The sequence below is a fragment of the Hemiscyllium ocellatum genome, chromosome 28 (genome assembly GCF_020745735.1).
Source record: "Hemiscyllium ocellatum isolate sHemOce1 chromosome 28, sHemOce1.pat.X.cur, whole genome shotgun sequence".
In the NCBI taxonomy this organism is placed as follows: domain Eukaryota; kingdom Metazoa; phylum Chordata; class Chondrichthyes; order Orectolobiformes; family Hemiscylliidae; genus Hemiscyllium; species Hemiscyllium ocellatum.
Genome location: NC_083428.1, coordinates 44,048,286 through 44,075,917, shown reverse-complemented (window position 1 = coordinate 44,075,917; position 27,632 = coordinate 44,048,286). Strand labels below are relative to the sequence as shown.

The 27,632-nt window shown below is 43.5% G+C and overlaps 1 protein-coding gene across 1 annotated transcript; it reads left to right on the top strand.

The window, feature by feature from the left end:
• The first annotated feature begins 1,741 nt into the window (after positions 1-1,741).
• On the top strand, positions 1,742-25,477 carry cib3 (calcium and integrin binding family member 3). The gene is made up of 6 exons (XM_060846612.1): positions 1,742-1,792; positions 12,785-12,819; positions 18,635-18,746; positions 22,830-22,977; positions 24,329-24,524; positions 25,456-25,477. The coding sequence occupies exons 1-6, from the start codon at positions 1,742-1,744 to the stop codon at positions 25,475-25,477; spliced, it is 564 nt and encodes a 187-aa protein (XP_060702595.1).
• Positions 25,478-27,632: the final 2,155 nt, after the last annotated feature.

Genomic DNA, 27,632 nt, shown 5'->3' with positions numbered 1-27,632 from the left:
TTAGTGATGCTAGAAGAGCACAGCAGTTCAGGCAGCATCCGAGGAGCAGCAAAAATTGACGTTTCGGGCAAAAGCCCTTCATCAGGAATATTGGTTATTTTCAGACTCAGGCACGGTTGACAGTGGTTTCCCACCACGCTACCCCGAAAGGAATCTTTATAGAGTTCTAACTGGTCCACAACTAGAAAATTGTGTCCAATTCTAGCCACCATGCTTCAGTTGGGATGTGAGGGTCCTTGGAAAGGTGCAAATGATCACAATGGCTCCCAGGATGGAAGGAGTTTAGTAACAGGATCAGGTCAGAGAAACTTGAATTATTCTCCTTGAAACAAAGGAGTTTGGGCGAGATTTGGGAGAAGTGTGCAAAATTTGGAACAGGCTTAGACAACAGATAAACCAAAACTGTTCTAACTGGCTAGTGGCACCAGGACTAGAAGACACAAATTTAAGGTTTTGGACAAAACATACAATGGAATATGAGGGAAGGACGGTTTAACACAATGAATGTTAATGATCTGCATTGCACTGCCTATCAATCACAGAATCCTTACAGCAGAGAAGGAGGCCATTTGGCCCATCACGTCTGTGTTTGGTGCTAGACATGGAACTGATAAATGATTTCAAAAGTAAATTGAGTGAGCATTTTGAGGACAGTAAACTAGCAGCCTGTAGGGATAGATCAGGGGACTGGCACAGACCAGATTGCGTTACAGAGAACTGGCAGGAACTTGATAAGACATGCAACTATAAATGATTCCTTGACTCCACATACGTCTAGGTGCAGTTTCAATGCAAAATAATATTGGACAGGTCAAGTCTACTAATGAACCTTTTCTGAATTATGACCATGACTTTCTGGAATACTTAAAGCATCAATGTATTCAGTAATCTCCTTCCGATACCTCCCAAAGTAAGTTTGTAGAGGACATCCTGACCACAGTTATAAAAGACTGTCCATTCCCCTCTTTGACTGCTTGAACAAAGACTTTCAGCTCAGCATTAAAGAATGCCACCATCAGTTCTGTCCCTCCTTCGTGTAGTTCAGGTTTTACAGCCTGAATTGCATCTTCTTTAACAGAGGTATTAGTTATCCTTAACCATTATCCTGGTCTCTGTATTACCTCTTCATAGGTCAAGAGGTGAGCAGCCAATGAATAGCACAAGTAGCACTGACTGGCTACAGAAAGTGTATTCAGCAGGCAGCAACTACAGATACCAGTCCCATCTCTTGTGTTCTGGTCACAAATACTAGACTTTTATTGTCTCCAATGGGGCTTTGAGTTATTGGAGGCAAATTTTAGACTTTGTTTTACCTTTTGTGGACTCCTTGTGATCGCATTCAGTATCATAGTAACTGCCACGGATGGGTACAGTCTCAGAGCTAGGAGTATACAGATAGTTAATGTCAGATCCTTGTAAATAATGAATTGGAATATTGTTGGAATATTACTGTCTAGCTGTCTTGGCTTTAGATGTGTGTAACATGAGCTACAAGTGAACGTGTTGGTGGCACAGTGAGAGGTATGTACACAGGGTCAGCCAGATCACATGCATTGAGTCAAAGCTTTTTATACAAGAGAATGGATGAAGTGATGCCATTATCATTCAGCAATAGCAGGCCAATGACGGCAGCAACCTGATCATGCGGTGAGCTCCATCCTTGTGTTTCTTTCATATCTCAACATCGAAAGAAGAGCAGGGAACCGGGAGGTTGCAAACAATTCATGTACACCCTGAAAACATGGGCAACAAACAGACCATCTTCACAGCTCAACAGCTTGATGCCTATCAGGTAGGAAAATGCCCACTTTTCCTATCGAGGTCCTGTCGCCTGTAGCTTACTGTAGTGATTGGAATGAGGACCTCATAGAATGAGTTCTCTGATTGGACCAGATTAATAGCTCCAATAGGGAGACGTGGCTGACTGATAAGAATCAGAGTGCCAAAAGTTCTGTTCTCTCAGAGCTGGCTCAGTATCAAGGACTCTCCATCTGGAAATAGTCAGATTTCCGTGTACAACACGGAAACAGACCCTTCGGTCCAACCCGTCCATGCCAACCAGATATCCCAACCCAATCTAGTCCCACCTGCCAGCACCTGGCCCATATCTCTCCAAACCCTTCCTATTCATATACCTATCCAAATGCTTTTTAAATGTTGCAATTGTATTAGCCTTCACCACTTCCTCTGGCAGCTCATTCCATAGATGTACCCACCCTCTGCATGAAAAAAGTTGCCCATTAGGTCTCTTTTATATCTTTCCCCTCTCACCCTAAACATATGCCCTCTAGTTCTGGACTCCCCCGCCCCAGAGAAGAGATATTGTCTATCTATCCTATCCATGCCCCTCATGACATAAACCTCTATAAGGTCACCCCTCAGCCTCTGACGCTCCAGGGAAAACAGTCCCAGGCTGTTCAGCCGCTCCCTATAGCTCAAATCCTCCAACCCTGGCAGCATCCTTGTAAATCGTTTCTGAACACTTCCAAGTTTCACAACATCTTTCCGATAGGAAAGAGACCAGAATTGCACGCAATATTCTAAAAGTGGCCTAACCAATTTCCTGTACAGCCACAACATGACCTTCCAACTCTTGTACTCAATACTCTGACCAATAAAGGAAAGCATACCAAACGCCTTCTCTATCCTATCTACCTGCAAAGTCCACTTTCAAGGAGCTATGAACCTGCACTCCAAGGTCTCTTTGTTCAGCAACACTCTTCTAGGACCTTTCCATTAAGTGTACAAGTCCTGCTAAGATTTGCTTTCCCAAAATGCAGCACCACACAGTTATCTAAAGAGTGACTTGGTGATGGGATACCAGCCTTTGTGGAGTTATTTCACTTATGCCTCAAATGCATATCGAAAGGTTATTTTTGTTAAGTTGAGGGTTTTAGTCTCTGCCATTCTTTCAAGCAGAGAGTTCCAGGAGCTTACTACTCTGAGTGAACAGTTTCTCCTCATCACTGCCTAACCCTCACCCCTAAACCTTCTACCAATTACTTTCAATCTGTGACCCTTCCCATTTGTTCTAGTTTAGCCCTTCTTAATTTTTATACATCTCAGTTAAATCTCCACTCCGCCATATCTGTTCCCAAGAAAAGCCTATTTGATTTTCCCTCACAACAAAATTTTCCATTCTTGGCATATCTGCAGCCTTTCTATGGCGATCATTTGCTGTGTTCCTTTTCTTTTATCCTATTTTCCAACACTAACATCCAGGGAGCTCAGGCTTTGATTGTACCACCTTTCCCTTTTAAGGCACTATAAAGTGACTGTGTTCAAAATGCCTCTTCTTTGAAGATAGCCCATTGTCTGGATAAATTGCAGCTGACCAATCAATGTATTCAGGCCAGATTCTTACTTATCCCATTGAGGTTGGCTGTTTCCCCCGTTTCATTATTTTTTACTCAGGATTGTGCTTCATATCATAATGTTTATGAAAAGGACAATGTTCGCTGTCCCCTAAATCTCCTTTTACCGGCACTTGATTATTCTCAATTTATTTTTGTCAAGTGTCCATCTGATTTCATTTTGAAATCATTAATTTTCTCCAATCCCACTACTCTCACTGTCAGCGAGTTCCAGGTCATTGACCATGTGGTGTTTAATGCTTCGTCCTGAATCTTTGGCCAAAATCTTAAATCTGCACACCACCCCCACCCCCCCAACCCTTGTCCCTTCAACTATTGGAAACAACTTTTCTTTCTTTGTCTTATATAAACTAGCCATGCTTATTTACTCCTCTAAAATCTCCTTAGCCCAGAACTAGGGGTCACAGTCCAAGGATACAGGGAACGAGATCAGGAGAAATTTCTTCACCTCAGTGGTTAGCCTGTCGGAGTTCTCTGCCACGGAAAGCAACTGATGGCAACTCATTATATACTTCAAGGAGGAAATAGATATAGTTCTTGGAGCTGAAGGGATCAAAGGGTATGGAGTCAAAACAGGAACAAGGCACTGCATTGTCGAGTTAGCCATGATCACATTGAATGGCAGAGTAGGCCTGAAGGGCCAAGTGGCCTCTTCCCGATCCTGCTTCAGTAAAAGTCAATCTCCAAAGTGCCTCCCTTCCCATTTTTGGTTGCTTAAACAACAGGAATGGCAAGCTATTATTTGTTACTGACCTGTGGACTTAGGAAGTAAACGGGATCTTACAGAGGGGGTTTGACACAAGCTCATTGAAATAACTGCACAAAGACCAGTATCCTGTCACCAAGTCACCCTTTATTTACATGTATATGATACACTGGCTGTGGCCAGCCAACTCAGAGTCAGTCCCTCAAATCAGGAGATTCTCTGAATCTTTGTTTTTTTTTGGAGACTGATATCCTGTCACCAAGTCCCCCTTTATTTACACATTGAGAGCCCTTGACCCTGAGCCAGCTACCTCAGAGCCAGTTCTCAGAGTGAACAGGATGTCTGACACTCCTGTTTAATTTATTTTTTTCTTTTCAGTATGAAAGATACTTTCTTTCCCCCCCCCCCCCCCACTTTACCGCCTGACAGCGGTAATGCTTATTTTCCCCCAGCAACCATGTTGGTTGTGTGCAGGTGTTGGACGTAGTGGAAAAAACGTGTGTAAATCTAATCTCCTGCTTATATCAATCAACCAGAATTCCTTGATTGGCACAAATTAACAACCCCAAGCAAAGATCTTATAGTCAATGAGATCCACCCGGTTCCAATCACCATACCTTCCCCCACCCCACCCCTCTGCCCTCAAGTCTGGGGATATAGGCCTGCTCTTTCTCATGTAGCTTCTCCTGGAACTGTTTTGCTCTTCCATCCAGAGCATCTTGGGTGAGTTTCCTCCTCCTCCTCTTCTGGCAGTAACAGTATTGAGGCTGCATTTATCTTGGACTCTGAGGTTTCTTCGATGCTAGACAGAGTGGGAGAACCCACAATTTCTGACAGGCCTTCTAGCTGGTCTGAGGGGCCAGTTATGCTTTGCTTTTGCTCCATTTGCACGATAGCAGCTTTCACGTGATCCACATGTTTGCTCAGGCATACCTCACCTACCTGAACTTCATATGTTATGGGGCCTGACCTCGCACTGAGCTCACCTCATACGCAAACAGGGCCATTTCCATGGTTCCTTCATCCTTTGATTAGAGGAAGCATATGTCCAGCATTGGCGTTCCTGCTGCCATTTTATTGTCCCCATCCCAAGTCCAGGAATATCGACCTTAACCTTGTGCTGTCTCTTCTCCCCAGCAGCAACTCTGCTGGAAATGTCCCATTAGTTGCGTGAGGGGTGATGTTATAATCTAACAGGAACTGAGACAGTGTGGCATTGAGTAAAGCTGTAGGCTGTTTCTTTAAGCCTGCCTTCAATGTTTGAACTGCCCTTTCCTCTAGACCATTGGACAATGGATGGTATGGAGCTGTCTGAACATGCTGACTACCATGCAACTTTAGGAAGTACTCATTCCCTGCTGGTAAATGACATTCCACCGCCAGTGATCAATACTTCCATGCATTGTAAATGATACTAGCAGCTTTTCAATTGTCATCCCTGAGTTTGCCAACTTTGAATGGGCATCCACAATGACCAGGAACATTGAGCCCATGAAAGGGCTGCCATTGTCAATATATAACTAAGACAACGGCTTACTTGACCATTCCTGCGAATGTGGGGGCACCGGTGGCAATTTTTGTTGGCACTCTGGGCACTGCCCCACCAACGCAGCTATGTTAGCCACCAATCCTGGCCAGCAGGCATAACTTCTTGCCAACATCTTCATTTTGGAGAGCCCTCGATGACCCTGGTGGAGTTCAGCCAGAATCTGGCAGTGACCTTTACCTTGAGACAATGACCCTTGCTCCCCACAGTACTTTGCTGTCCTCTACAGTGATCTGGTCTCGCCAAGTCCAGAAAGGTTTCAGTTGTGGTTATGGTGGCTCCTCTGTTTATCCCCATTATAGTCAGCGGTTTTAGTTTTGCCAACATGGAATCTTTGTATCCACAGTCAGTTATTATCAGTGATCAGAAGCATGTCCATAAAGTATCGAATCAGAGTGGACTTTGCATTAACCAAAAGCATTATCCACTTGGTCTCATGGGCGGTGTTCCAATTTGTACTTGTATGCACTGAGAATAAGGGCCCAGTGCTGAATTCCATCAGAAAGTATGGGTGGTAGCGCATCGTCTTCTTTAAGTGGTCCTAGCAGGGGTTTGTGGTCTGTTACCATGGCAATTTCACATCTGTAAAGGTGTTGGTGGAACTTTCTCACACCAAAGATGACCGACAAATCTTCTTTCTCCATCTAGGTGTATTAGCATTCAGCAGCAGCCAATCTGGGCAGCATATGCTATTGAGCGTTCCTCTCCACTGGGCTGCCAGTGAGCCAACACTGCCCTGATATCATAAGGGGAGGCATCATATATCAGTATCACCTCTTGCTTTGGATTTTAGTGGGCCAACACCTTCATTGATGATAGCAGCTTTTTCACTTCCCCTAACGGCTACTGAGAGTCATGGAGACGTACAGCACAGGGACAGACTCTTGGTCCAACTTGTCTGTGCCAAACAGATTCTCCATTAGTCTATCCCATTTGCCAGCATTTGACCATATTCCTCTAAACCCTTCCTACTCATACCCATCTGGATGCCTTTTAAAATGTTGTAATTGTACCAGCCTCATTCCATACACACACACACATCCTTTTGTATTGAAAAAGATGCCCCTTAGGCCCCTCTTAAATCTTTTCATTCTCACTTTTAAACCTGTACCCTCTAGATTTGGACTCCCCCCACCCCCACACTCTCTTAATGCCCCTTATGATTTTATGAACTTCTATGAGGTCATCCCTCAACCTTCAATGCTTTAGGAAAGGTAGTGCCAGTTGACTCAACTTCTGCCCATTGCTCAAATGCTCTATCTCTGGAAACATCTTTGTAAATCTTTTCTGAATCCTTTTCAAGTTTCACAACATCCTTCCTATAGTAGGGAGATCAGAATTGCATGCAGTTTTCCAACACTGGCCTTACCAATGTCCTGTACAGCCATAACATAACCTCCCAACTACTGTACTCACTGAATGCACCGATGGAATCAATAAAGGCAAGCAGACCAAATACAGCCTTTGTTACTCTATCCACTTTCAAGGATCTATGAACCTGCACTCCAAGATTTCTTTGTTCAGCAACACTTGCCAGGATATTACCAATAAGTGTATAAGTCCTGCCCTGACTTGCCTTTCCAAACTTCAGCACTTTATTTATCTAAGTTAAACTCCTTCTGCCACTCCTCAGCCCATCTGATCAAGGTCTGCTTGTACTCTGAGGTAACATTCTTTGCTGTTCACTACACCTCCAATTTTGATGTGCTCTGCAAACTTACTAACCATACCTCCTATTTTCACATCCAAATCATTTATATAAATGATTAGAAAGTAGCAGATGCAGCACTGATCCTTGGTGGCACCCCACTGGTCACAGGCCGGCAGTCTGGCAAGCAATCCGCCACCACATTCTATTGCTTACCTTCGAGCCAATTTTCTATTGAAATGGCTAATCTAGCCTTTACAACCAATCTGCCATGTGGAACCTGGTCAAATACTTCACTGAAGTCCAAATAGGAGTGTCCACCACTCTGCCTTCATCAATTTTTGTCACTTCTTAAAAAATTCAATCAAGTTAGCGAGGCGCTATTTCCCATGCACAAAGCCAGGTTGACAATCCATAATCAGTCCTTGCCTTTCCAAATACATGTACATCCTGTCTCTCAGAATCCCCTCCAACAACTTAACCATCACTGATGTCAGGCTCACTGGTCTATAGTTCCCTGGTTTGACTTTCCACTGTTCTTAAATAATGGCACCATGTTAGCCAACCTCCAGTCTCCCAGCACCTCACCTGTGGCTATTGATGATTACAAATATCGAAGCAAGGGGCCCAGCAATCACTTCCCTAGCTTACCACAAAGCTCTAGGGTACACCTGCTCAAGTCCTGGGTATTTATCCACCTTTTTTGCATTTTCAAGCTATCACTATTTGTTTCCTCAAGTTCTTCCATAACTTTCTCCACAGTGAACACTGATGTGAAATACTCGTGAAACACCCATCCCCTGTGGTTCTACACACAGGCTGCCTTGTTGATCTTTAAGGAGCCCTTTCCTCTCCCAGTCCTTAATGTAGTCGTAGAATCCCTTTGGATTCTCCTAACCCTATCTGCCTGAAGCTATCTCATGTCACCTTTTTGCCCTCCTGATTTCCCTTATAAATATGCTCTGACTGTCTTTCCACTCTTGGGTGGCACGGTGGCTCAGTGGTTAGCACTGCAGCCTCACAGCGCCAGGGACCTGGGTTCAATTTCTGCCTTGGGCAACTGTCTATGTGGAGTTTGCACATTCTCCCAGTGTCTGTGTGGATTTCCTCCGGGTGCTCCCGTTTCCTCCCACAGTCCAAGGATGTGCAGGTTAGGTGAATTGGCCATGCTAAATTGCCCGCAGTGTTAGGTGCATTTGTCAGGGGTGAATGTAGGGGAATGGGTCTGGGTGGGTTGCTCTTTAGAGGATCGGTTTGGGCTGAAGGTCCTGTTTCCTTAGTGTAGGGAATCTAATCTAATCTTCTTGGGATTCACCCTTTCTCTGTTATGTATACCTGACCTGCGTTTCCTTCTTTCTTTCTTGGCCACAGCCTCAATTTATCTGATCATCTAATATTCCTAACCTCTACCAGCCTTGCACTTCAAACTAACAGGAATGTACGATCTCTCATTATGTCATTTTTTTGAAGGCTTCCCACTTTCCAGCCATCCCTTTACCTGCAAATATCCGCTACCAATCAACTTTTGAAAGTTCTTGCCGGAGCTGAAAATATGTTGCTGGTTAAAGCACAGCAGGTTAGGCAGCATCCAAGGAACAGGAAATTCGACGTTTTGGGCCAGAGCCCTTCATCATTCCTGATGAAGGGCTCTGGCCCGAAACGTCGAATTTCCTGTTCCTTGGATGCTGCCTAACCTGCTGTGCTTTAACCAGCAACACATTTTCAGCTCTGATCTCCAGCATCTGCAGACCTCACTTTTTACTCAAAGTTCTTGCCGGAGACCATCAAAATTGGCCTTCCTCCAATTTAGAACTCTAACTTTTAGATGAGATCTTCTTGGCTATGTAAGGATTTTCAAGGCTGACGTTTTTTTCAATGGCAGATGTAAGGGTGCCAAGATAAAGGCCAGATTACATATGAATTTTCTGTAATAATTCACTAACCCATGGTTCAGACGTGGGAGCTAGGGCACATTTGATCACTGTCGCTTTATTCTCCAACAGGTATAACCGGTTTTGTCGACTCTGTGACCTGTTATGGTCCAGGCCAGATCCCCTCAAAATATTTCAAGAAAGCAGTCCAGACCCTAACTTTGCAAGGTGTTTTAAGCAGGTGTAATGTGGATATCCCAGGAGAGATGCAGCTGGTCAAACACAGGATCTTACAGGAAAGAGGACAAGCTACCTTGTGTCCATCAGCTTCAAAACTGCTTTCAGAGAATGGGAGAAAGTGAGGACTGCAGATGCTGGAGATCGGTGTCGAGTGTGTGGTGCTGGAAAAGCACAGCAGGTCAGGCAGCATCTGAGGAGTAGGAGAATCAATGTTTCGGGCAAGGAAATTCAGGAATTCCTGATGAAGGTCTCTTGCCTGAATTGTCGATTCTCCTGCTCTTTGGATGCTGCCTGACCTGCTGTGCTTTTCCAGCACCACCCTCTCGCCACTGCTTTCAGTGAATAGCCTTCTAAAACCAAACCAAAGTAAAGCTGTGCTGGGAGAACTGGCCACTCCCCTTTCATTGTACAAGTGCTTTTTCCTCCAAAAAAACTTGAAAGCTTTTCCTGAGGCAGTATCTGTTACCTATAATTAAACTAGCCCTAAAACCCTTCAACTTAGACTTTTCAGAGTCTGTGTCTTTTATGACCTCTCTTTAAAAAAAACACCAAGGACAACAATACCTTGTTAAAGGAGCAGCATCGTCCTATATGCAAGTCGGTCACTTGGGACACCAGGTACACACACTTTTCTCTTCTAAGGCGTGTGCCCACCTGGGAGAAGCATTTAAACACTCTGTCCACGTTCTCCAAATGCTCTTTATTGCATATTATAATGCCATCTAGATAAATGGTAACCTAGGGTGCCCTTGTAAAATGTTCTTCATCGTCTGCTGGAAAAGAGCACAGGCTGATGCCACCCCAACTGGCAGCCTTGTATATTGGTACACACCGTTATGGGTCTCAATTGTGGCATACTTCTGGGACTCAATCTAGTTGCAATTGTAGATAGGCATGGCTCATGCCTGGCTTCATGAAGGACTACCACTTTTGTGTACAAGTCCTCTATGTGAGGGATTGGTATTTATCCAGCTACAAGAAGCTGTTTAACATTTGCTTAAATTGCCCACAAAGGCAAACCAACTCATTGGGTGTCACAACTGGTACAACTGGTGCTGCCCATTCCACAAACTACACTGGTTTGATGATTCCTTCATTTTCCAGCCTCTTTATTTCTGCCTCTACTTTTGCCCAGAAGGCAAATGGCACTGGGTGGGCCTTTCAAAAATCACGGAATTACTTCCTGGTCAACGTATAAAGTGGCTTTGGCCCCTTTGATAGTCCCTGATCTTTCCTGAAAATGCCTGGGTATTTCACTAGGATTTCACTCAGGCAGCCATTTTATAATCAAAAAATGTTGAGCCAATCAAGGTGAATCTTTCTTAACCAATTCTGCCCCAATAGGCTTGGGCCAGAGCATCTTAGAGAGAATCAGTGATAACTCCGCTAACTGCTTCTCATAGGAGACAGGAACTGAAGTTGTACACTTAACCTGTAATGGTTCCCCATTGTATGTTCTCAATCTGGCTGAAGTCTTGGGCATACTTAAGGGTTGGAGTCCAGAGTGAATCTTGTCAAAGACCACTTCTGCAAACACTGATAGAGCTACACCTTTATCAACCTCCGTGAGAACCGGGTGACCATTTAACCATACCTTAATTTTAACTGAGTCTGATTTGGATGTTACTGCAATTTAACTGCACCATCCTACATGTAGGCGGACTTTTCAGGGTGTACATTTTCCTGGATGCTAGCCTCGAAGTTCTCTTACTTAAGTCAGACTTTGTAGGACTCCTTTGCTGTCTCAAGTCTGCATACTAGCAGCAAATACAATGGCTTGTCAGGATAGATCCTGAAGAACCTTTTAGCCATTTGCCAGAGGGTTGGTTTTGTTGTGGAGTTTTGATGTGGGCTGACCAAGGGTCCTGCGTGATGTTATGCAGTTGCCTTCACCCAATCACAGTCGGATAGATGAGGTGATCGACTTCCATTGGGACACCCTGTAGCCCCCACATTCTACTTGCCGCATTTTCTAATGACAAGGCCAGCTGCAGTGCCTGTTTGAAGTCCAGTCAAACTTCAGCTAGAAGACACTTCTGCATGGTTACATTAATCCCACAGACCAAATGGTCTCTCAGCATTTTATTCAGGCTTAATCCACAATCACACACCTCTGCCACTCATCTTAAATTTCGTAAAAATCCTGATACGGATTTCCCAGCCAAATCAAACCAATAGCATCTCAGAATTGGAAGAGGTTTGGGGCTATAACATTCCTTAACCAAATCTGTCAACTCTTGGAAGTTTCAGTGTCTGGAGCCTCTGGGACAGTTAAGCCTCCAGAATCAAAAATGCTGGGGTCTGTGAGCAGTCAGAGGGATTACTTACTGGTTTTCATCTGCCCCAATATCACTTGCCCAGAAAAACATATCGCATTCTTTCCACTTAATGGTTCCAGTCTTCAATAGCAAGATCTAATGAGTTAAGCTTCCCAAATAAAAGCATGATGCCAGAAATGCTTACCCCCAACTCAAAGACAATTGCAGCCAGCAAATGTTCTTCAGGCATGTACAGTTTCTCCTGTTTCCATTGAAATAACTGCATGGAGGCCAATATCCCATCACCAAGTCATCCTTTATTTATATGTGTACAGCACATTGGCTGTGACCAGCTAGCTTGGAGTCAGTCTATCTGATTCTCCTGTTTATAGCTGTATGCCAGAGCTCCATGATTAGGGTTGTTAACCGGGGCCAATCAAGGATCTCATGGTCAGTGAGATCCACCTGGTTCCAATCACTACATCTAGCAAAAATAAAAGCAAATTGTGTGCTGGGGTTAAACTTGCGAAACAGGAAGCCCCCAGGGTTTGTTACTTGAATGGCCATTCAGTGTATCCAAACAGTGTCAAAGTGGTAACAAACAAAGCATTAATACGAGAACAAATAAAGATTTTTAGGTTTCTAAACCAGTTGGGTTTCCTGAAATTATGCTGGAGAGTATCTGACATTGTCTACATTTCATATAAATGTGACCTAGGAGACTGGAGATTGTGCTTTTTTTTTAAAATTCATGGGAGGGAATGTCTAAAAGGAATATCAAGCACCTAAAGGGATAAAGCTGCAATATTCTTGCCTCAACCTCAGAGAGGAAAATGATTGTATGTGTTACCTCTGTGCCAGTGACTATTTTGAATTATTGTTCCCTCATCATTGCCACAGTATCCAGAGGAAATAATCTTTCCTCAGTCACTGCATCAGAACCTCCCCTGCTCCTGTGTGGTTAGGCCCTAACTTTCCTCAGAGCTTCCCCTTCCTGGTGTTAAGAGAGTTGTTACTCTGCAATAAATGTTTAAAAGATTCTCCAGAATCCAAATCCATGATATCATGTTCATTGTCATTCATTGATTGTGGATTGATATTTTTATTTTAATAGCATGTTCAATATCTTCTTTTTTTAAAGGATTGTACCTTTTTCACACGGAAAGAAATCCTGAGGTGAGTGGTGCGCATCAGTTACCTGTGCTAGCGCTGGCTGTCAGCTTCTGAAGGTGCTTCTTGTGTCTGTGTCCTCACAGACAAACATGATCACAAGTACAGGCTCCTATCCAACTCCTGCTCCTGCCTTAACAGGGTCAGTACATGAGAGGTGATATAAGGAACTGCCAGCCCCAGTTCCCAGTGGTGTCAGTCAATGACATGGGTATGGAGAAACTCCTTGGGTCATGGCAGAAAGGAAGGAGAAAGCAGAATGTTGGAGCAGGGATCATAGAATCCCTACAGTGTGGAAGCAGACCCTTCAGCCCAACAGGTCCACACCCACCCTCTGAAGAGTTACCCATCCAGATCCATTCCCTTAACCTATTATCCTATACTTTATCCCTGACTAATGCACCTAGCCTTCACATCCATGAACACTGCGTGCAATTTAGCATGACTAATTCACCCTAACCTGCTCATCTTTGTGACCATGGGAGGAAACCCACACAGACACTGGGAGAACGTACAAACTCCACACACAGACAGTCTGCCTGAGGCTGGATTCAAACCCATGTCCCTGGCGCTGTGAAGCAGCAGTACTAACCACTAAGCCACCATGCCCAGGAGAGGTGGAGGCTGTTAGTTGCCTTAGTGAGGGAAGTTATGACCTAATGTGGAATGCTTGACACCTGATGAATTGAGAGAAAACTTGATGGATATATTAATTGAGTTAATTTGGTTTAAGTTGCTCGTACACACATGGAAGCTCATAACGTGAGATTTATGGAGTATAGCTAACTGAAATAAAGCTCTGACTTTACAGTGTGGACTTGAATTCTGTTTGAATGCAGTTATCTTTTGGAGTATAACATTCGTAGTAGAGAATGGTTGAGTCAAAATATCAAGTCTTAGGATATGATTAGCCATTTTTTTTATGAAAATGAGTCTCATGACCAGGGAAGAATAAGATTGCAGTGGAGACATGGGTTACCGAAGAGGAAACAAGATATGGCCTTGCTTTCTTTTAGAACTGGAGCTTGATGGTTTAGTAATGATTGGATAGATCGATAATGAGTTGGAGAATAGGGTGGTAGTTTGCTAATGATGAATTCAGAGATACATGTGTGAATATATAGTTATATAAATAATAGTTATAAATACAGCAGCAGAAAGCTTTTTCAGCAAAGGAACATGAAAGGAACCATCAATAGTAGACAAAAAGGTTCAAAAGATTTTGGCAATTCAGCCAAACCATAATTTATCATTTGCACACGTGTGGGCTGCACGTGGTAAGAGTTTGTTGAAAATGGTGGGAACATTTTGTCCATATCAATGAAGTTTTGATAGAATCCTCAGTTCCAGTAGTAATAAATGATCAGCCCCTGGCTTGTGAAAAGTCTACAACTAGAGGTTTTTTTCAGAGCATTTGAATGCACTGCATACAGATAGAAATGCTTTTACTAAACCAAAGTCTCAAAGAATTCAGCAAGCCTTAAGGTGAGGATATTGGAAACTGTCTTCCATCCACCTCTAGTTTAAAATCCAAATCCTAAAGCATATTTAATTAACCTATCAGTAGAATATTCACTTTATTTTCATGGTATAAACTAGAATCCCTAAAGTATGAAAACAGGCTATTAAGCCCAACAAGTCCACGCCAACCCTCTGAACAGTATCCCACCCAGACACATTCCCCTACTCTATATATACCCCCGACTATTGCACCCAACCTACTCTCCCTGAACACTATGGGGATTTTAGCATGGCCAATACACCTAAGCAGCATGTTTTTTGGATTGTGGGAGGAAACCCACACAGACACAGGGAGAATGTGCAAACTCCACACAGACAGTCACCCAAGGCTGGAATCGAACCCAGGTACCGGGTGCTGTGAGGCAGCAGTGCTGACCACTGAGCCACCATGCTGCATGTCTGCTAACTTCACTCAAGTCTGTGTGGCACTGTATTAAATACCAATTTTATCAAATATTGGAAGTCCATGTACAGCACTTCAACAGCATTATACTCATCAATAACTTCTGTTTCCTCACTGAAAAACTTACAGCAAGTTAGATAAACATGGCTTTATATTAAGAAATTCTTGCTGACTTATCAACAAACCAGCACTTTCTTTTGTAGTGTAAACTGTACTTTTGTATTTGTTTATGGGATGTGAGCTTCACTAGCTGGGCCAGCATTTGTTGCCCATCCTTAGTTGTTCTGACTGTGCCTTGTAAATGATGCTGGCCTTTGGGGTGTTAGGTGAGTTAAGTGCTGCAGTATTCCTAGCCTCTGATCTGTCCTTATAGCTACTGTATCTATTTGTCTGGTCCAATTTAGTTTGGTCACTCCAAGGATATTGATGTTGGGAGATCGTGCCAGAGAATGCCAAATGTGATATGCCACTTGTCAGTCCAAACCTGCTTCATTGATCAAGCCAGGAAATGTTTAGTTAATAAGTTTGCAGATGACACCAAAATTAGAGGCGTAGTAGACAGCAAAGAAGGTGACCTCAGATTACAATGGGATCTTGATCAGATGGGCCAATGGCCTGAGAAGTGGCAGATGGAGTTTAGTTTAGATAAATGTGAGGTGCTGCATTTTGGGAAAACAAATCTTAGCAGGACTTAGACACTTAATGGTAAGGTCTTAGGGAGTGTTGCTGAACAAGGAGAGCTTGGAGTGCAGTTCATAGCTCCCTGAAAGTGGAGTCGCAGATAGATAGGATAGTGAAGGCGGCATTTGGTATGCTTTCCTTTATTGGTCAGAAGTTGGGAGGTCATGTTGCAGCTGTACAGGACATTGGTTAGGCCACTTTTGGAATATTGCATACAATTCTGGAATCCTTCCTATCGGAAGGATGTTGTGGAACTTGAAAGGGTTCAGAAAAGATTTACAAGAATGTTGTCAGGGATGGAAGATTTGAGCTATAGGGAGAGCAGTTTTCCCTGGAGCATTGGAGGCTGAGGGGTGACCTTATAGAGGTTTACAAAATCATGAGGGACCTGGATAGGATAAATAGACAAAGTCTTTTCCCTGGGGTGGGGAGTCCAGAACTAGAGGTCATAGGTTTAGGGTGAGAGGGGAAAGATATAAAAGAGACACCTAAGGGCAACATTTTCACACAGAAGACGGTGCATGTATGGAATGAGCTGCCAGAAGAAGTGGTGGAGGCTGGTCCAATCACAACATTTAAGAGGCATTTGGATGGGTATATGAATAGGAACAGTATAGAGGGATGTGGGCTGGGTGCTGGCAAATGGGACTAGATTAGGTTAGGATATCTGGTCAACATGGACGAGTTCAACTGAAGGGTCTGTTTCCGTGCTGTACATCTCTATGACTCTGTGATCTCCCCCCCGCTCCCCCCCAAATTTGTCTCTCAGCACCCCCCCACCTCCATATTTCTGATGAAGGGCTTATGCCCAAAATGTCAACTCTCCTGCTCAAAAGCTGCCTGACCTGCTGTGCTTTTCTAGCACCATTCCTTTCGACTCCTACTCTCTGGCATCTGCAGTCCTCACTTTCTCTTTCTCTCTCTCTCTCTCTCTTTCTCTCTCATACAATATCCCATGTAAAGACTGCCACAAACATTATGTAGGACAACCTGGAAGAAAACTAACCATCAGGGCACATGAACACAAAGTAGCCACCAAGAGACATGATCAACTATCACTTGTGTCCACACACACTGACGAAGAAGGACACCAATTTGACTGGGACAACGTATCCATCCTGGGGCAAGCCAAACAAAGACATGCACGGGAATTCCTGGAGTCAGGGCACTCAGTGTGGAACTCCATTAACAAACATGTAGAGTTATACCCTATATACCAAATATTAACAAATATATAGAGTTAGACCCCATATACCAACCATTCAGAAACAAAACTGGAAATGATACTATCCACTTCAGCAAACCCAGCCACATCAATAGCAAGTGGGACAGAACACCAACACTTCACTGGATGATGATGATGTTACCTTGTGAAGGAACATCTGCAAACAAACTTACCAGCTCAGTGAGCACATTAACAACCACACTGATCTCATCTCAGTTTCATTTCCACCATTTTCCTTCTGCAGACATTGCCTTGTTGGGTAGTTTCTTTTACTTGAAAAGTATCAAACTGCAGAAATGTGGTTTTTAGATTAAATAAACTCCACACAGTCAATACGTACAAAAAAAGAGCAAAGGAGGTTTTGAAGATGATCTTTCCGGTTGTGGGGAGCTTTGTTGTCAGTTGGCATTATAGTGACATTTCAGCAGTTTTATTACTGGACTGTCACAATTATATAATTTCACTGAGAGATATGGTGGATGCAGCAATTCTGGAATTTCTTGGACAGTGCGGTCACCCCAATGATGAGTATCATTTGTACGGAATAAAGGTGATGTGCAAATTACTTCATCTCATTTTGCACTTTATTTGTGAAGTGACTTGGCATAATGACTGATGTCATCAGTGATGTGTATCTCTGCATAGTGATCCTTGCAAAGGATAATACTACAGTATTGACTTTCAAAGACCTAATATTATTCATAAAACCATAAGAAATAGGGGCAAAAGTAGGCCATTCAGCCCATTGAATCTATTCTGCCATTCTGTGAGATCATAGCTGGTTTAATAATCCTCAACATCATTTTCCTGCCTTTTCTCCATAACCCTTGATTCCCTTATGGATTAAAAGTCTACTTACCTCACTCTTGAATTTACTTAATGACCTGGCTTCAGCAGTCCACTGCCGTAAAGAGTTCCTCAGATTCACTACTCTTTGAGAGAAGATATTCTTCCTCATCTCAGTCTTAAATGTGTAATCCCTTAATCTGAGATTATGCCTTTGGTCCTAGACTCTCCCATAAGCGGCAAACAAAATCTCCACAGCTACTCTGTCAAGTCCCCTAAGACTCTTGTATGTTTCAATAAGATTGTCTCTTATTCTTCTATATTCCAATAAGTACAGGCCCAACCAACTCAACTTCCTGTCATACGACAGTCACTCCATATTTAGTATCAGCACAGTGAACCTTCTCTGGACTGACTCCTTGGTCAATTTATGGAGAATAAGGAACAAAGTGAAGTAAAGGGTGGAGATATCTCTGCTGCTGTGGTTTGGTAACAGGATGTGAACTCACTACAATTTCACACTCACACCGCTGGCATGGTGGCTCAGTGGTTAGCACTGCTGCCTCACAGTGTCAGGGATCCAGGTCTGGTTCCCACCTCAGCTGACTGTGTGAAGTTTGCACATTCTTCCCGTGTCTGCATGAGTTTCCTCCGGGTGCTAAGGTTTCCTCCCACAGTCCAAAAATGTGCAGGTCAGGTGAATTGCCCATAGTATTAGGTGCATTAGTCAGGGGTATATGTAGGGGAATGGGTCTGGGTGGGTTACTCTTCGGAGGGTTGGTGTGGGCTTATTGGGCTGTAGGGCCTGTTTCCATACTGTAGGGAATCTAATCTAATCCATTTTGGGATCGACTGACTGGGATCAAGTGCTGTCTATAATGGGGAGTCTGTTGAGAGGCTCCTCCTAAAAGATGCTTTTTATCAAATAATTAACAGTAACTTGTGATGCTATCTAAAGCTGGGACTGTTTTGTATCTTGGTTTGTAAAGTTCTGTGTTTGGAACCATAGGGAGGCAAGGCAAGTCAATAAAGGAGTGACAGCCAAACTCCTTTCTTTGGTCTTTATATTAAAATGTTGAGCATCTCTTTCTCTCTCTCTCTGTCTCTCTCTCTGTCTGTCTGTCTCTCTCTGCCTCTCTCTCTCTCTGTCTCTCTCTCTCTGTCTCTTTCTCACTCTCTCTGTCTTTCTCTCTCTCTCGTTGCAGGTTGTTCCACCGCTACCGAGACCTGGCTCCACATCTAGTACCACTCGATTACAAGGATAACCCTGATGTAACCATCCCCTATGAGCTGATTGGCAGCATGCCAGAACTGAAGGTAGCCAGAGTGCAGGAAACCGCAACTTGTGCCAACAGTACTCTCACTGGTCCACAATGAATAATTCAGCTTGTACTAATTGACAGGAGACTTTGAGTATTTTTCCAGCAACATGATACCCATCAATGACTGAGAGACATGCTCAAAAATGTAACACATCCTCAGTCTGTCAGGAGGTGGAAGCTGAGATGAATATCAGAGCAGTTCATTTACTGGTCATGTGTGTGCATTGCATTCAGTTGGATGCTTTCCATTTATCAATTCATTTGTCCATTTATTAAAATTGCATCAGGTTCAGGTCTTAAAAAACCCAACACTTTCAAACTGCTTTGAATTCCAAACAGCCTGACACAATGCCAGTATTTATTGTTCACCCATAATTCTCCTTCAAGCTCAGTCACTCTTGGACATTTCTTGGGGTCAGTTAGGAGTTAACCACATTGCTATGGAGCTGGGATCAAATGTAGGCCAGACTAGATAAGAACAGCATAATTCATTTCAAACCCGACAACAGTCAATCAGATGTGGGCTTTCCAATAATCCAGTAGTTTCATGATCATGACAATTCCAGAGTTATTCGTGAAGTGAATTTAAATTCCCACCAGCTGCTGTAATCAGATTTGAACTCATACCTGAAGCACAGAAACATAGAAACTGGGAGCACAAGTAGGCCATTCAGCCCTTTGAGCCTGCTGCATTCTTCTATATGATCATAACTGACCCTCTATCTCAATGCCAAATTCCCACTTTCTCCCTAAACCCTTGATCCCCTTAAAATCTAGAACTTTGCCCGTCTCGCGAATTTGAGTGCGGAATACAGGGCTAAAGGCAGGATTCTTGGCAGTCTGGAGGAACAGAGGGATCTTGGGGTCCATGTCCATAGATCCCTCAAAGTCACCACCCAAGTTGACAGGGTTGTTAAGAAGGCCTATGGTGTGTTGGCTTTCATTAGCCAGGGGGTTGAATTTAAGAGCCGTGAGGTTATGCTGCAGCGCTATAAAGCCCTAGTTAGACCACACCTGGAATATTGTGTTCAGCCTCATTATAGGAAAGATGTGGAAGCTTTAGAGAGGGTGCAGAGAAGATTTACCAGGATACTGCCTGAACTGGAGGGCATGTCTTATGAAGAAAGGTTGAGGGAGCTAGGCTTTTCTCGTTGGACCAAAGAAGGATGAGCGGTGACTTGATAGAGGTGTACAAGATGTTGAGAGGCATAGTTAGAGTGAATAGCCAGAAACTTTTTCCCGACGCAGTAATGGCTATCATGAGGAGGCATAAATGTAAGGCAATTTGAGGAAGGTTTAGGGGAGATGTCAGAGGTAGGTTCTTTCCACAGAGAGTGGAGGGTGCGTGGAATGCACTGCCAGTGGTGGTAGTAGAGTCAGATACATTAGGGATATTTAAGTCACTCTTGGAGAGGAATATGGAGGATAGTACAATGAAGAGTAATATGTAGGATAAAAGGCCGGCACAACATCGAGGACTGAAAGGCCTGTACTGTGATGTATTGTTATTTGTCCTATGTTCTATATTTATCTATCACTTTCTTTAATGTATTCAGTGACTTGATCTCCACAGCCTTCTGTGGGAGAAGAATTCCATAGGTTCACTCCTCTTTGGGTGAAGAAATCTTTCTTCATCTCAGTCTTAAATGGTCTACTTCATACCCTGAGACTGTGTTGCCTTGTTATAGACTCCCCAACAGAGAAAACATTCTCCCTTCATCTCGTCTGTCCAGCCCTGTTAGGGTTTTATATGTTTCAATCAGATCCGCTCTCAACTTTCTAAGCTGTAGTGAATACAGGCCCAGTCAAACCAATCTCTCCTCATAAGACAGTCCTGGTATTAGCCTGATGAACCTCCACTACACTCCCTATGGCAAGGATATCATCTCTTAGGTAGGGAGACCAAAACAGCACATAATACTCCAGGTGTGGATCCAAGGCCCTGTTTTACTGCAGTAAGTAATCCTACTCCTGAACTCAAATCCTCTTGCAATGATAGCTTATTTACTTTCCTAATTGCTTGTTGCACTTGCTCATTTACTTTCTTTGTCTGGTGTACACAGAACAGTATTTCCCTCCCCACCACACTTGCGTTCTGCAGAAACCATTCCCTCCATGACTCCCTTGTTAGGTCCACGTCCCCCCACCAATCCACCCTCTATATCCGGCACCTTTCCTTGCCATTGATGAGGTGTAAAATCTGTGCACGCATCTGCCTCCTAACCTCCATTCAAGACGCGAAAAGAACGTGTCAGACCCGGCAGAGATTTTCCTGCACTCCAAACACCTCATCCACTGCGTTTGTTGCTCTCGATGTAGACTCCACTACATCAGGGAGACAGAATGCCAACTCGCAGTGACCATCTCTGGGACACACTCACCAAACGACTCATCGCTCTGTAGCCAACCACGTCAACTCCCCCTCACACTTTTCCAAGGGCACACAAGTTCTGGGCCTCCTCCACTGCCAAATCCTAACCACTTGACAAGTGGAGGAAGAATGCCTCATCTTTAGCCTCGGAGCCTTACAACCACATGGCATCAACATTGACTTCAGCAGTTTCCAAATCTCCCATCCCCCCCACCTCATCCCAGGTTCAACCCTTCAACGGCACCACCCTCTTGACCTCTCCTATCTGTCCATCTTCCTTCTCACCTCTCCGCTCTAACCTCCCCACTGACCTATCACAATTGCCTCCTACTTGCAAACACTTTTACTATCCCACCTACCTTTCCCTCCACAATGCCACCCCCTTATTTGTCTCTCAGCCCCCCACCTTCTGCTGCACAATGCTGATGAAGGCTTATGTCAGAAATGTCGACTCTCCTGCTCCTCGGATGCTGCCTGACCTGCTGTGCTTTTTCCAGCGCCGCATATTTTGATTCTGACTCTCCAGTATCTGCAGTCCTCACTTTACTCTGGTAAGCAAGGTCACCCAGATCCTTTTGTACTTCCACACTTTTCAATAGATCACCGTTTTAGTGGTACTCTCCTTTTCTGTTTCTCACATCAAAGTATAACTTCATATTTAACTGCATTAGATCTAGGTTTGTCCACTCACCCAACTTCACCTTCAAGCCTCCTAAAGGATGTTAGAGCCAGGCATCTAGATTATAAGTCCAGTAATATTGCTACTAATTTCTCCAAAAGTAAAACCCAAGAAAACAAAAACAAATTGAATAAAAAAAGGTAGTTCTCCTATGATGCTGTAGTTGCATTCCAGAGAACCCTCACTTATTAGGATTTGGAGGTGCCGGTGTTGTACTGGGGTGTACAAAGTTAAAAATCACACCAGGTTATAGTCCAACAGATTTAGTTGGAAGCACTAGCTTTCAGAGCGCTGATGAAGGAGCAGTGCTCCGAAAGCTAGTGCTTCCAATTAAATCTGTTGGACTATAACATGGTGTTGTGTGATTTTAACTCCCTTATTAGAAAATGGTTTAATATAAATAATGGAACCTGTGGGAAAAGTAAGGTTAGGGAGTAGATTGGCAAAAGATGTCACTGTCAATCGCTCAAAAATCATCCAAAAGTCTAACGCAAAGTATAGCACAGCCCTGAATGAAGATTGAAATCATATTTATTAACAAGACAAAAGTCAATTTAACACAGTACATTTAAGAAAAGTAAGGAAGCTGCTCTCTGTACAGTACCTCGCACATTAAGACCCTGCACATGTGCAGAACGGCATGGAGATTTCGGCGCGAACATTGGCACATGCGCAAAACAAAGCGCACGAGCCAATCCCGTTGGAATAGCGCTATTACAAACGGAGGTAAACATTCTCGAAAATACCATCCCCTAATTCTTCAGTGACGTTCTAGCCAAGTCATGCAGCCGGAACGCGCATCATCCCAGAACTACCTGCAGCTTGAAATCCTTTAAGTCTTTCACAGCCGACCAACCATTGTAACACCATCTGAACCCACCACGTACAAACCAATCTGAACTATTTTACCAGCAATGAGTGGGTCCAGTTACTCCGTGAGATTCTCTGTCATGTTCCTCACCTAAACCTCAAACCTGATGTCATGGTCCTGATGGAGAAATTTTACCAGCACTGTTCTGTAACTGCAGGATAATCCATTCCGCCAGAGGATTGCAGAGGTGTTCTCCAAGGACAATGAGGGAAATATGACTTTGGATGACTTTCTGGATATGTTCTCTGTACTAAGTGAAATGGCCCCACGTGATCTAAAGGCATGTTATGCATTTAAGATTTACGGTGAGTTTGGGCTTGATTCTGATAGTAGGAGGTTTTCTCTTTTTGCTTTGCTGATGTAAGATTTTCCAACTCTCTGTTCTGTTCTGGAAACTCAGTTAGTGTAAGGTGAAACTGAAGGCAGTCTTTACTCAGTCTTATATTTACTTGCAGAACATTACAAGCTCACACATCCAAACTCAGCCACACACTATTTCCATACGTGTCTCTACACTAGAAACAGGTGAAGACCCAGTGAATGCACTCCATATTTACATGGACTTTGATGCACAATTAACATTAGGGCTGTTGTGACGCTGTAGTAGTGTCCCTACCTCTAGATCAGGAGGCATGAGTTCAAAGTCCAACCAGTTGAGTAGGAAATATCTACATGATGAGCAGACTGTATTTGGTCTCAAGGACTGTTCTATCAGGAGTTTTACACCTGCACACCTTTGGAAAAGTCAACTGATGGAACAGAGTCTATAGGAACTCCAGAAATGGTTTGTGAAAAGAAACCTCTTGAACGACAGGTCCCATTGGACCTTTTGGAATGCTACCCTCTTGGAACATTCTGGTGCCAGCCGGGTTAAATTGTGAGGGCAGGTTGGTTAGACTTGGCTCGTCTTTCCTTCATTATAGAGTGTCAAGGGAGAATCTTATGGTGTAAGGCAAGGATGTTCATGTTCGAGTCTCTGCTGGGTGATCTAATGGAGCTATTAAAGGTAACTAAAGGGTTAGAGAGAAATTATCCTCTACTGAACTGTCCAAAAAGTGTGGCAACCACTTTAAACTTGAACATAGTTCTAAGGTGTGATGTTTGGAAACCCGAATTTATACAATATCCAGTGGAAATCTGACTACTGACTCAGTGCACTGGGGCAATGGGGCTGCTTCTCCCAGGCTTGTGGCTCTTCATTGTCCTCCATCTGGTGGCAGAAGGGAGTGAGAGACTTCTGCATACTACCCTCCGTCTAAAATTCTACCTCATAGTTTCCAATAACGTGATTCAACTTAGAGTTACGATCAATTGTAGAAAAAACGAGAGAGGAAATGAAAGAAGTATTTATGCAGCGAGATGCAGTAACTGAGAGATTTGTGGGTACTGACTCAATGGTAACTTTCAAATGGGAATTTGATAAATACTTAGGAGAAATTTGAAGAGCGATGTAGGAAGATTGGGGGAGCAGGACTATTTCGACCACTCTTTCAAAAAGCAGATAGAGGGAAGAAAAAGCTCCTTCTTTACTACCAGGTGCTCCTGCTGTTTAGGCCGCTAGGGTCATTTTGACCAGGTCATCTCTCAATGCGCTGCAGCTATGATCTTGCACGAAGCTGAGTTGACAATTGAAGCTGATTTCTTTTAAACACTTAGATTTTAACAACGATAATTTTATCTGCAAATCGGATTTGGAGAAGACGTTGCTCAAACTAACTCGAAATGAGCTGACACCAGAGGAAGTGAATCTGGTCTGTGAGAAGGTTCTAGATGAGTCAGATCTGGACAATGATGGCAAACTCTCGCTGGAAGATTTTCAGCACATGATCATCCGGGCACCTGATTTCCTCAGGTAACACATGGTTACACACAGTCTGTGTCGGGCAACTTGAAATTCAAACTCAAGAGGGGTGTCTACAATTGGGTCAATTCAAGTTGGTGGGATCAGTTCTAGCTCTGATTATCTGCACTGGTCTTTGTTTGAGAGCAGTTGCTCACTGCTCTTTTGAGGCTGTGCTGGGTAAGTGTTCTTCACTTGTATTGCTTTGGAGGTAGACTGCCGGAGTATTGGACACAAGGATACTTACTAACTCTTCGAGGAGAAAGTGAGGACTGCAGATGCTGGAGATCAGAGCTGAAAATGTGTTGCTGGAAAAGCGCAGCAGGTCAGGCAGCATCCAAAGAACAGGAGAATCGACATTTCGAGCATGAGCCTGAAGAAACGTTGATTCTCCTGCTCTTTGGATGCTGCCTGACCTGCTGCGCTTTTCCAGCAACACATTTTCAGCTACTTACTAACTCTTATTAAAGTGATTACTTTTATACAGTAATCAACTAGGCCACTTCATCAGGAATAAGACTTGTAGCCGAAGGGGGCTGACAGTTAACTGGGAGGGGGACGTGGAGCTGAGGGGAAGGTAGCCATAGAGGAGGGAAGAGCGGATAGGTAGGAAGGAAGATGGACAGGTAGGACAGTTCATGAGGGTGGTGCCGAGTTGGAAAGTTGGATCTGGGATAAGCTGAGGGGAGGGGAAATGAGAAACTGGTTAAATCCACATTGATCTCTTTTGATTGGATGATCCCAAGACGGATGAAGAGCTTATACTCGAAATGTTGATTCACCTGCTCCTTGGATGCTAACTGACTGGCTGTGTTTTTCCAGCACCACACTCTTTGACTCTGGTTACTTTATAGTTGAGTTGAAATACACAGCCTCATTGAGTTTTCCTGTTAACAACATAGCAACGAGTCTGAATGAGATTGATGTTTTTATTTTCTTTCAGCACTTTCCACATTCGAATCTGAGGCGCTCGGACCAGAACAAGCAGTGTCACCTGCAAACTGCAAAGTTGTTTCAATGTCCCTCTTAAACCCATTGAGAGTGATATGGTCAGACATGGGGAGCCACCAGGAACAGTTCAACATCTCCTACCTTAGCAAGTCTGGCCAAGAGGTCAATCAGCATATTTACACTGTGCTCATGCTAGCTCTTTGATTCGGGTTGAGTATTTCAATCCACTTTTCCCATCCAATCCTGTGCACTTTTCTGTTCTTCCTTTCCAGATCCTTACCTGATTCCTTCGGAAATGTTGTCTAGTATCTGCCTCAATAGCCCCTGTGGTAGAGGATTCCCTATCCTAATTTTCCTTCTGCATGGATTGGCCCCATCCCTCTTCAGTCTTCCAGGGAGAGTTCACAGGCTGTGGAATTGACTCAGCAATCCGAGGAGGCAACTCTTCACGAGTTGAATATTGCTGATGATGAGACCATCTCATTTTTGGTTTGGAATGGTGAGCTGAAGGTGAGAACTGAACTTTGAGCAGCAGCTTATTTTGGAAAGATGAAAAGGGCAAACCGATGTTTGTTTGTGGGGCCTGGCCTGGAAAGATAATTGCACCTTAATTATTGCCCTATGAACTTGACAGACAGTTTAGCACCAGAATATGTTTGACGTTGAATTGGCCAATCAAAGGCAGATCGCTGCTGGCCAGCCAATCACAGAGAATGATGGTAAAAGAAAGGAGGGAAAAGAAGGATTAACTAGTTGTGATTGGGGTTTTGAAGCTGTGAGTGTGCTGCCATATTTTGCTCTGTCTCCCTCTTCTGGATTTCACTGCAATTCATAGAATCCCTACAGTGTGGAAACAGGCCATTTGGCCCAACAAATCTACACCGACCCTCCGAAGAGTATCCCACCCCTACCCTATTACTCTATATTTATCCCTGAGCAACTTAACGTGGCCAATGGACCTAACCTTTGGAGTGTAGGAGGAAACTGGAGCACCCGGAGGAAACCCACATAGACAGTTGCCCGAGGCTGGATTCGAACTCAGGTCCCTGACGCTGTGAGGCAGTAGTTCTGACTGCTGAGCTACAATTTGTTTTTTTGTTGGTTGTTCCAGTAAGAAAATATCCTTGCAGAACTGGATGAATAATCCTGGAAGGCTCGCGAACCTGTTTGCATGAATTGGTGACTTCAGAATTCAAGCAAGACTTACAGTTTTCTTGGCTGTGAACAACTCCTTTAACCTTGAATTCTCTGAAACTGTTAAACAGGCAAATTATAATTCTTCATTCTTTTTATTTTAATTTATCCCTTAACTGTATCTGTCAGGACGAGCGAGGCTTCTGGTTAAAGAATATTGGACTTGAGATCATAGATATGAAGCAGATTGCCTTGTTGTTCATTTGTGTTCTGCTAAAGTTACATTATTAATAATAAATTATTAACTTCTGTTACATTATGACCTTGGTGTCTGATATCTGTTATTCTTAAAGTTTGGTTAAGAAAACTTGTGTGATTGGAGTAATTGAATGTTTTAAGTTTTACTCTGTTCCAAATCCAGGGATGGGGAGGATAATTTGATTTGGTTTGTTATCCCAATGTTATAGTACTGAATAAAAATGCATTTTTGCTAAAACATCTCACCTTGCTCTCATGTGTAGATAGATACAGATATAGCAGGCCATGCAGCCCTTCACATCTGCTCCACCATGCAGTGATCTGATTGTTACTTAAATCTGCATTCTGATAAACTTTCAAAACACCTCTTCCCCTCCTCCCCCATTGCTTACCAAGAATCAATTTACCTCTGCCTTAATGACCAAGGACACTGCTTCTGCCACATTTTCAGGAAGAGAGTTCCAAGGGACCATAACCCTCCACGAGAAAATGGTTTTCTTAATCTTTGATGTTGATTTTTAAACTAGATCTTGACTCACCCATAGGGGGAAGCATCCTCTCCGTGTGTACTCTGTCAACACCTTCCAGGATTGTATATGTTTCTATCAAGTCACATTTTACCCTTCTGAACTTCAGTGGATACAAGCTCAGCCTGTCTACCTTTCCTTAAGCAAACCCATCTGTTCCAAATATTAGGCTAGAAAACCATCTCTGAATTAATTCCAACACATTTACATCTTTCCTCAAATAAGGTAACCAATATTATACACAGGGTTT